The sequence below is a fragment of the Fringilla coelebs genome (assembly GCF_963513975.1).
Source record: "Fringilla coelebs genome assembly, chromosome: 6".
Classification (NCBI taxonomy): Eukaryota; Metazoa; Chordata; class Aves; order Passeriformes; family Fringillidae; genus Fringilla; species Fringilla coelebs.
Window position 1 is genome coordinate 4924550 of NC_140034.1, and position 11421 is coordinate 4935970.

At 41.7% G+C, this 11421-nt stretch overlaps 1 protein-coding gene across 4 annotated transcripts in view; it reads left to right on the forward strand.

Annotated features, from left to right (window-relative positions):
* Window positions 1-11021, forward strand: part of KIAA0586 — a 68611-nt gene extending 57590 nt beyond the window's left edge. For 2 of the 4 annotated variants that reach the window (XM_084207457.1, XM_084207458.1), the window contains exon 31: window positions 10797-11021. In XM_084207457.1, the coding sequence (XP_084063583.1) occupies window positions 10797-10942 (146 nt within the window). In that variant the 3' untranslated portion in view covers window positions 10943-11021. Of the gene's footprint in view, window positions 1-10764 lie in introns of all 4 variants that reach the window. The other 2 variants (XM_084207461.1, XM_084207460.1) reach the window with 2 other exon arrangements.
* The last annotated feature ends 400 nt before the right edge of the window (window positions 11022-11421 follow it).

The following is an 11421-nucleotide window of genomic DNA, read 5'->3' on the forward strand; positions in this document are numbered from 1 at the left end:
ACACTGGGTGTCATCGTGTCACATCAGGATTGTGCTGAATAATTGAGTCTGTGCCATTGTCAGGTGTGTGGAGGGTTTGCAAAAGCCACTTTCCTGAGGAGCTTTGGGTTCTTGCTGTTCCTGTAACAGCTCCTGAATTCAGGTGTGTGCTCTGGAGTGATGCACAGAGCCAGGTGTCTGTGCCCTTCATCTTAGAGGACTTTTCCAGCCTTAGTGGTTGGATAATTCCAAGTTGTGTCCATCATCAGGCAGAGCCCACACTCTGCTCCCACAGCTGCAGGCTGGATTGCCATGCATGCTCCTTTGCAGTGCAGATCTCCCTGTATTTTGGCCAGGCATATTTAACCCAGAGAACTGAAATTATTTTCCCTCAAATGCCAACAAGCTCTGTTAATCCTGCTTATGGCCTGTTGGTTTCTCTGAGCCTGGATTGAAGGCACTTGAGACAGTAATTCCTGTTTGGACTCGGGTGTTTATTATTTCTTATCAGTAAAACAGTCTCACAACCATGAGTTCTGCAGCTTTTCATTGGCAAGGTACAAAATAGCTCAGTATCTCTTGTTACAAGGTCTTTTAAGACTAAACTATCCAATTAAGAACTGACACCTAGATTATTTCCCCTTTTAACCCAATAACTGATCCCAAAGAGCCCACAATGGGGACTTTCCTGCACAGTTACAAAATGCCACCCAAACCCAAGAAGAAGAAGGAAGAAGAAGCATGGAGAAGAAACCCAGGATGACACCCTGTGCCCTCCATCTTACTTCCATCCACAGCCTACTAAAAATCCCAAAACCTAAATTTCTCACCAACTGATACACCTACCCTAGTCTCTACAATCTATTTCACACTTTTGTGGATTCCAGTCTATCTTGAAGTCTGGGAAACTTTCTCCATGAATGAGGGTCCAAGTCAGTGCTCCCCTGGGGGTCAGGACACCCCAGAGCAGACAGGGAAATATTCCCTGGGTTTCCATAATGGCCCAAAGCACTGAGGGATGATCTGAGTGCTCACCAGGTGTGGTACCAACAGCTTGAGCTGGGAAGAGTCAGAGCTGCAGAACTTCCTGAAGGAAATTGGTGCAGCCAGCACCCCAAATTTCAATTTGTGTGCGTGTGGCTGCAGCTTCAGAGGCAAAGAGCATCTGCCCAGATGAGAACCTGATGGAAAAGGGTCTGTTCCAGGCCCTGCTTGACAGCAGCTCTAAGGGTTGTGCAGAGCAGCTCCTGACAAGAGTTTTGGTTTCTCTGGTGCTGCTGGGAGCTGCCTGCAGTTCCCCCTGTGTTTTGTTGTTTTGAACCACTTAGCACAGATGGAGGGGGATGATATTAAAATCACTGGTGTGTCTAAGAGAGAGTGGAGAAGGTGGTGCACTGTGCTTAATGTGCAGCATAAATGTAGAGCAATACATTTCTCCAGCTCATTTATTCTACTGGTTTAGAGCTCAGATTCACCCAAGTATTGCAAAAGAATTTTGGTTTTAGTTATTCCCATGTAACAGGCTGAGGGCGCTTTTTTTGTGGTTTTTTGGGGGGGTTTATTTTGTTTTTGTTTTGGCTTTTTGTTTGTTTGGTTGGTTTTGGTTTGTTTTTTTTTTATAAGGAGGAATCTTATCTCTATTGCCAAAGTTTAATCATTTTAGATTTTAGCAAACTTTAAAATAGCCTGAGATAAAATCATATATTTACTCCCAGTTCTTTCCAAGTTTCTGATCACAGGATTGTGAAGGCAGAGTTACTTGTCATCACACTGACTGCTCATTTCAAGAGCAGGTCAAAATAGGGTCTGGACACAGACAGGACCAGAGGAAATGGTCTCAAGTTGCACCAAGGGAGGTTTAGATCAGATATTAACAAAAATTTCTGCCCTGAAAGGATAATCAGACATTGGAACAGGCTGCCCAGGGAAGGGTTGGAATCACCATCCCTGAAAATGTTGGAAAAAATGTGTTGGATGTGGTACTGGGAACATGGTTTAGGGCTGAACATGGTGGGTTAATGGTTGGACTTGATGATATTAGAAGTGTTTTAATGTTTTCCTTGTTTGAACATGTGCTTATTTATTCAGTCCTCTTTCTGAGCTAACAGAAAAGTTTTTTGCCTCCCTAAGCTTCCTAGAAATGCTTATTCCTACCCATTTTCAAAGGTCATTGATATCCACAAATGCTAAGACCTGTAGTGGCCACTCTCTGATGCTAAATAAAAGGCTGGAAAAAATGTATTTTTAATAAGTTTGTTTGTCCATGTGCTAGAAATGTGCATAGAGATGTTCTGGAATTTATTGGACTGGCCATTGGAAAATGCAAACTCTATAGGGCTGGCTTTTGTTCTGTCTTGTTTTGTTTTGTTCCTGGGGAAAATGTTCATCATCTTCTTTTGAAAAGGTGTAATTACAAAAATTTGGGGTAATTGTGCTGTAGGTACAAGCATTTTTAATATGCCAGATCATGGTAATGGTAGTACAGTAAAGGGAGTCTTGGCAAACTGTTTCCAGATGGGGAATCCCATGACTTTGTTAGTGAAAATCATCAAAACAAATCACAGGATCATGTGAATATTTAAGTATTCAGAGTAGAGAAATAAAGCTATTTTGCTTGTGGTCATCTAGAAAAACACTTTTTATTTGAAGTTCTTTATACTGAGTATAGCTTATTTAATTTTTTATGATAAGAATTAATTTAGACCCTCCAGTGTATGTGAGGAGTGACTTGAAATGAGAAAATTCTGCCTTGCAGCACTTCCCTTCAGGCAGAAAGTTTTCTCTTTTCTTTCTGATACCCATTCCCTTTCAGTCAGATCTGGGTGCAGATTGCAGCCATGGGATGAAACCTCTTTGTCTGTTTGAGGGAGAGCTCACTGAGGTCTCTCCCTGAACTTCTTAGTGGTGAAAAGTAACTTGTGACTTCTTACAGGGGTTCACTGAAACTTGTGCTCTGAGATTCCTCAGGATTTTTTTGGATATTTGGTATCTGGGGACAGTTTGGAATTGTCCAGCTCCATCCCCCTGTCATAGGCAGGGACACCTTCCACCATCCCCCCAAGATCCAACCTGGCCTTGGGCACTTCAAAGGATGGAGCATCCACAGCCTCACAGGGACACCCCACCTGCATTTTAGCTGTGAACTGGGAAGATTTTAATTAATTTTCAGATCTTAATTGATGGTGAAACATCGCTTGGCTTTGGTCGCTCAACTTTAATTATTCATGTCAAAATATTTTTAAATTATTTTTCAATAAAAGGAGGCCATGTAACTTCTAAGAATTAAAAAGATGCTTTGATTTTTATTTCTTTTCCTTGCCACTCCCCAAAAAGGCTGTGAATGCTGTTCTGTCTGGCACTGTGGCATGATGCAGATAAGCTGGAGGCAGCATTGCTGCAATTAATATCATTAAGATACAAGGTCTCAGTGGAGCCAGTGCTACTGCTGGCTCTGCATCCTAAGGGAATTCAGCAGAACTTTATCTTAGAATTAAGTGGGAATTCCCATGATTGATTATTCAAGTTCCTTTTTTTATTTAGCTTCTTTATTTTGTTTCAGATACAAGCATTAAAATGTATGGACGCCCAAACATGAATAACAGAACCCAATATATTCTAGAAATAGGCTTTTGAAATTACCTTCCTGTCCACTTGCTGGTTAGATTTTGCATAAAATTAGAAAAAAAAAAAAGGTATGTAGGTGATACTTAGTTTTACTGAATAAATAAAATATTAATTACACCATTAGATCTGCAGATTTTTAATTATCACTTGTCAGATTCTCCTGATTCCATCAGCTGTTTACCTAAGTTATCTCTTGGGGATTTAGGGATTACTCCTCCCCCTGGCCCTTGCACAAGATTCATGTTTTCCTGGTGGTTTTTCAAAGACTCTGGACCAGTAAGGAACCAACTCCTTCTCCTTTTTTTATTTTGAAATAAAAACTGCAGTGCTTAAATGTTAAACTATTTGTTCTGAGCCAATTGCACATCCAAAAATCACAGCCATCTGTATGGAAAAATCAAATTCACTTTTAATATTTCTTCTTAGTACTAATAATTATTATAGTTATTTGGAAAGATCATTGCACATGTTTTGGAAGGGATTTGGTGGGAAACAGCAGCAAGAGATGTGGCCAGGGAACAAATTTGTTAAGCAGTGAGAGGTTCTACAGAGCAAAAGCTGCCAGATCTAAAGGAGCAGAGTAGATTTCAGGCACCAAAAGGAAATATTTATTTAGTAAACTCTGCAGTCTCATTTCTAGATGTTTTTTGGAGCTGCTTTCTGTCTGCCCTTCCCTGCTGGTCTCTGTGTTAGGATTTTGAAAAATCTGGTTCTAGCTTATTTAATGTATTTCTAGTTTTTGTTCTGTTTAGTGTTGCTGTTGGTGGGAATATTGAGTGTTTTGGAAAAACCACTGAACCTTGAACTCCAACTTGAGAGGAGGAGAAAACCATTTTCAAATATTCTGCTTTGAAATATTTGTTAGCTGCTGAGCCTGGCCTCACCCTCCTTTACTGGCTGGGGATCTGCATTTATTTTCTTTTTGGAAATATTTATAGCTGGGCTATACATTGGGGGTTACACAAACAAACAGCAAAAGCACAGTGTGTGTATACACGTGTTTATTTTCTGTGTGCTTGTGTGCAGGGTTTTTGTAAGTACATGACACCAAGGGGGAAGGTGGAATTTGCCAAGTTTAGGTCAGAACTTGAACTGAACTCACATTATATAGTTTTCTGTCTCCACTGGTGTCTGTGGCCCACTTATGGAAGTTTATGAGTTGGCTGCAGCCTTTGAGAATGAAACCATGTTTTTTCAGCTTCAGCAGTAGACTCGTGCTTTTAAATCCAGACATTTTTGGCTCAGTTCCCCCAGATGTCTGTCCATTTCTGTAAAACAGCTCAAGTGTTTTAATTGTAAATGTACCCCTTGCATGGAACTCAGCCCTAGAAATTTGGCCTTGTTTTGCCTCGAGTCTTTTCTGTTTGTCATGAAACAGCTAAGTTGGGGCAGTGTGGGTTGGGGTTAAAAAAGAGAGCTGCAGGCATTTGCAGGACATCTTGTTCTTGTTTTCTGTGTTTCTGTCCCAGTGGAAGGCAGAGCTCTCACCTGCAGCCAGGTGAATGTTTGGCAAAGCATTCACACACAGCAAGAGAGCCCCTGCCCTAAAGAGCACATTTGGGCAGAGCTGAGAAAGCCCAACTTCTCCACAAGGACCTGAACAAGCCCATGGATTCAAGGTGACAAGAGCAAGAAAAGCTCTGGAGGAGGAGCTCTCATTTCTAATACATGGAGAATAATTTGCCCAAAAATTTGGATTATCTGAGTACCTGTTGATGGTCCTGCTTATTCCTAAAAAGATTGTATTCATTAGCTCTGTAACCTATCTACTTTCAGCATTATAAACCATTGAATCCAGAAACATTCAATAGCCAGGATGCACAATATAGCTAAATGTGACTCTGAGCTGGAAATGCTAAATATCATTATAATTAGTAGCATGACTGACATTGCAGTGTAATTTCTTTTTTCAGCTCAGCCTTTAGAATTACTTACATCAAAATATGAATGTTTCTTATCAGTGTGTGTTATCCCAGCAAGCCTGGAATAATTTTGATTTTGCCAAAAATGCCACTTCTTGGGTTGCTGTGCTTGGTAACTCACCTGTACAAACACACATGAAAGTGAGTGAATTTCAGTGTGGTACCACACAAACCCATGGAGACATGGCCAGGACACATATTGGTGCAAAATGGACCTCACAGGTTTGCTTACAGGTAAAAGGAGACCTTCAAGAGCATCCAGAACCTTCCACTATCCCAGGTTCCTCCAAGCTGTCCTATCCTCCAGACAGGAGAGGCTGAGAGAGGAGAAATGAGAGGAACAGATAAGAGAGGCTGACAGGCTGAGAGCTGGGGATGTTCAGCCTGGAGAAGACTCCAGGGGGATCTTAAAGGCCCTTCCAGTGTCTGAAGGGGCACCAGGAGAGCTGGAGAGGGACTTTGGACAAGGGATGGAGTGACAGGACAGGGGACAATGGCTTCAAACTGACAGAGGGTAGGGTTAGGTGAGATCATAGAAAGAAATTCTTCCCTCTGAGGGTGGGGAGCCCTGGCACAGGGTGCCCAGAGATGCTGTGGCTGCCCCATCCATGCAAATGTTCCAGGACAGGCTGAATGGAGCTTGGAGCAACCTGGGATAGTGGAAGGTTCCCTGCCCATGGCAGGGGGTGGAACTGGGTTGTCTTTAAGGTCCCTTCCAACCCAAACCACTCTGTGTCTCTCTAATAAATGTTTCTACTGCCAGTGGTTCTGTTACCTTTGAGCCTGTAGATATTAATTCTTCTACTTTGCTTTAGCCGTTAGTGTGAAGAACTTCTGACAACTCTCTTTCCCTTCTAGTGGTCTTTGTAAGTGTATGCCAGATGTAAATCTTTTTATGTAGGGAAAATGCAAAATGGGGGAATGACAGAAAATAAAAAAGGCACCTTCAGTGAAGATTTTAAGATGCTGAGTTAGATCTGCAGGTGCTGTGCTATCCCAGTGCTCAGAGCACTTGAGCTAATGCCATCTGGAGGAAGTTATTTGTTGGGACAGGACAGTGTTTGAAACTTTGAAGTCAGGAATAAACAAAGAAAAAGCAGCTGGAATCTGGCAGGAGAAGAAACAAGCCATTCCTATCAGCCCCTGCTATTAAAGGAATGAGAGCACTGCACTGGAGTTGTTTTTACAGTCTTGGGAGTTGCTCTTGAAGAGAGCTGCTTCAGTTGGGAATAGAGGGAGGATTGTTTTGAAATTTTAGGAAGCAATAGGTAGGTAATTACAGTAATTATGGTTCTGGTTTTATACTGAAAAATAACCTGGGTCCTGATCCTTCAAACCCTCCCTATTTATTGTCTTGGTTGGGAGAGATGATTTACAAGAGCATGGACTGACAGGGCAAGGGGGAATGGCTTCAAAATGAAAGACAGCAGGTCCAGATTAGATATTGGAAAAAATTCTGGGCTGTGAGGGTGGTGGGACACTGGCACAGGTTGCCCACAGGAGCTGTGGCTGCCCCATCCCTGGCAGTGCTCCAGGCCAGGTTGGGCATTGAGGCTTGGAGCAGCCTGGCACAGTGGAAAGTGTCCCTGCCCATGGCAGGGGTTGGAACTGGATGGGCTTTAAGGTCCCTTCCAAGCCAAACCATTTTGTGATTCCATGATTACAATTTCACTTAAAAGATATGGCTCTCTCTCATCCCCAGATAGATTTAAAATAGTTTTATTTCATATATGGACACCCAGTCAGAGGAGTTAAAGCACATGGTTTTCATTTGGCTTAAAAGTCAGACTTGTTTAGTCTTTTTATTTTGCCAAATAGAAAAATTCAAAAAGAAAGATTTTAAACATTTTTCTTTGTTCTTACTGTTGCTATATGGTGTGAGTAACCAAACCTCCCTTCAGTGTGGTTAATTCCTTTTTCCTTTGGCACACATTCGTGACACCCTTTGTATATGGCATATTCTGAGTGTGACAGTACCTCTTAGAGAAAAACTCCCTTCACAGGTCACTGGCTGCTTGACACACCATTAATTTTTATGCTTCTGTTAAACAAAGGTCTGGAAATTAAATACTGTACATGAATTTGTTACAGAGTGCCAAGAACAGGAAAAATCTCTGATCTGAAATGTGACCTTTTCCATCAGTGGGTCACCAAGATGTTTTCAGTCACTGATGAGTTTCTACCAGCCAAGAACTCTCTTACCAAGAGTGTCAGTTTTCACAGTTCATAGGAATTTATTCTATTAGAATAATGAATTTGGAAAACTGGAGGTCACCTAAGGTCACATGCTCCATTTATTGGATTTTAACAAGGAAAATTTTTACAAATACACCTAACTACATGATTACAAAATTGTGCTGAGTACTCCCAGAGCCTCTAAAAAAGGAGGGGGGGTGGAAGCCATGAAGATTACCTGCCTGCTTGCCCTTTTGTGCTTTGTAAAGGAAAAAAAATTCATTTCATTTTTATGGTGTATCAAAAGATTTTAACCATTCTGGTAAGGAACTCAGTGCTAAAGAGGAAACCATCTTAATATTGGTTATGAGCTGCTCTCTGATGAGGGGAATACATAAAATGGAATATCACATTATTAAAGAAGGAGCAGAGCAGGAGCTATACAAGAATTTAAACCAGTCTGCCTTTGTTTGTGTCTTTATTCCCAAAACCCCTCCCTGGATGTGTATATAAAGTGTTTTATGCACTGGGTGTGCACGAGGTTACACTCAGCAAAAGGTAATAATGATAAAACACATGTGAGAGTAACTTGGTAGTTGTATTTTTGGGGCCAATGTAGAGCTTTAGGACTAGGATCTTTCTATCCTGGGAAATTACAGTCATGGAGCAGAATCTCCCATTTAGCTGAAATATGAGATCCACAGCTTTTTCACAGTTAAAATGCTGAAAATCCACGTTCTTTATTTTCTGTGTGAATTTAACAAAGTCACAGACTTCAGATTTCTGCCTTTAAAAAAGGGCAGTGTTGACTTTGGGTATTCTTAAGTTAAAGATATTTTGATAGCTCAGGAACTGGTAAATTTTCTGTTGAGCAAGTAGATGAAATTACTATTTTTATTTTTTCTGTCTTTTAGCACTTTATAACTATTGTAAAATTGGTCTGTAGTATATCTGTAAAATATATTAGAGTATGTGTCAGAGGAATGCAGACTAATATGATACTTTCTTTTAGCACTCCCAGAATCAAAGACTTGAGAAGTTCCGACAGAGCCTTGGGATGAGGGAATATTACTTGCTTTTTTCCTTTCATTTTTTTCTTTTTTCCTTTTTTTTTCCCTTTTTTTAACAAACCTGAAAACAGCTGTTGAAACAATGACATCATGGAATGTGACATGACTGTGGAAATTATTAAGAAAGTCAAGCTTTGAAAGCATCAGACTACATCTAGTGTTGGAGAGGGGCTTTAGTAGAGGATGATTTGCCAGGTTTCCTTGGGCATTGCCCAGTCACATCTTCACTGTGTCATTTTCATGTCTGACCAAACAAACCCTTGGCTTTTCTTCTCAGCAGCTTTTTGTATCACACAAACACAGCTGCAGACTGGAAACCCAAAATCCCAGAATGGTTTGGGTCGGAAGGGACTTTAAAGCTCATCTCATTCCAAGCCCCTGCCATGGCAGGGACACCTTCCACTGTCCCAGGGTGCTCCAAGCCCCATCCAGCCTGGCCTGGGACACTGCCAGGGATCCAGGGGCAGCCACAGCTTCCCTGGGCACCCTGTGCCAGGGCCTGCCCACCCTCACAACCAAGACCTTCTTCCCAACTCTGCTCTTTGTTAGTTTAAATCCCCTCCCTCTTGTTCCATCACTCCATACCCTTGTGGAAAATCCCTTTCCAGCTCTCTTCCACTCAGGTACTGGAAGGCTGCTCTAAGATCTCCCCAAATCCTTTTCCTCTCCAGGTGATGTGCTGATTTCCTGAGGACACAAAACTTTCTCTTGTGCTCCTGCTGCCTTCCTGAATAGCAAGAGGCTGTGCTGGCACAGGTCACTGCCTGTCCTGCCTGTACTGTCTTGGGCCTCACTCCTGTTTGATTTCCCAGGCTGTTGGCTGCTGTTCTAGCAGGAAAATCACCAGTGGAATTTTATTTTAGCAGTGGGGTTTTGTTTTAATTAGCCATTTGAAGCCTGCTTTGCTGCCAATCAGATGAATGCAGATGACTGCTTCAGTGACATAGTAGATAATTAACTGGGCTGAAAGAAAGCCTGACTTTTTACTTTTTTGTTTTATTGGGAAAACACTGTTTTAATTACCTAGTCTATCACAGAGGAAGGGAGAATTGTTACAGCTTATTGGAATAAGAACAAGCTCCAAGACTTTGCTGTTGTACATGGACTCAGATATGTTTGTTTTGCTTGTAGCTGCTGCACTTAAATGCCCCCAGGACAACTGAAATCTCAAAATGCTCTTGCTGCAGTTGAGTGCCAGTGCCATTTCTCCTGAGTTCCTTCATTCTTTGTTTCTATCCTGATCCATGACTTCCTCTCCTTGCTCCATGAATTGATTCATCTGGTCTCCTTCCTTTGGCTACATACATTAATTTTTGCCCGTGACTTTTCTATGGATCCCGTTCCAATGCTGTGGAAAACACCAGAACCACCAGAACACATATTTGAAATTATTCTGGGCCTGCTGAAGATTATTGATCCATGTGTGTGTGTGTGTAAATACAACTCAGTGTATATCCAGAACTCAAGTCCTTCCAGTACTTAAAGGGCATCCAAAAATCTGGAAAGCAACTTTATAAAAGGGCATGGACTGACAGGACAAAGGGGAATGGCTTGAAACTAACAGAGAGTAAGGTTAAATTGGGGATTGGGATGAAATTCTTCCCTGTGAGGGGGCTGAGGCCCTGGCACAGGGTGCCCACAGAAGCTGTGGCTGCCCCTGGATCCTTGGCAGTGTTCCAGGCCAGGTTGGATGGGGCTTGGAGCAACCTGAGATAGTGAAAGGTGTCCCTGCCATGGCAGGGGCTTGGAATGAGATGGTCTTGAAGGTCCTTGAACCCAAACCCTTCTGTGATCCTGTATGTGCACAGAAATCCATCCCTTTGTTACCTGGTAAGGAGAGCTCTGCTGGCTGAAGCAGCTCCCTCTGAAGTGCCTCAGCAGAGCTGTGGGCAGCAGGGGTGTCTGTGTACCTGCATTTCCATGGAAAGTGGAAAAATGGAGATGATTTCAACAGACTTCAGTCATTTGTCACAGACAGCAAATAATGAGTTCAGTTTTCCTTTTCCTTTTATTTTTTTTTTTTTAGGAGAGGATGCTGTCCCTCATGTGAATCCACATCTTTCTGCAGCAGCAGTGTCAGTGCAGCTGCCTGGCACGAGCACAGATAATGGAACACACAGTCTGAGCAGTGCACGTGGAGATTCAGATTCTTCAGGGACAGACACATTTTAAAGCTTGGGGCTGTTCATGGCAGTCTCTGTCTGAAGATGTTGTCACTGGTACGTTTGTCTGTCTAGTGTGATAGTCTGGCTGTTCCATCAAACAACAGTCTTTAAGTACTGTTTATTTTCTACTATTTTTTCTTACAATTTTGTTATTATTTTAAATGATTTTGTCTGTGAATATAGCAATTATTTTTAAGCAAATAAAATTCATTTTTTTCAAGAATTGTCGTGTGTTTAAGTCAATAAAGACCTTTTAAATATTTATTTTTATAAGTGAATGTGGAAGTGGTTGGTATTAAAATCCACTGCAGAAGTGTGTCTCACTCATGGAAAACCTCTTGGCTCAATATCACATCAGTACTGTCAAAATGTTTAGCCAAAGGAAAATGCATTTGGAACCAAAGCCTGCAAGAGAAATTTCACTTTCTAGGTATCATCAGAGGTTGTTCATCCTTAGAAGACCACTATGACAAGCCAGTAATTCAA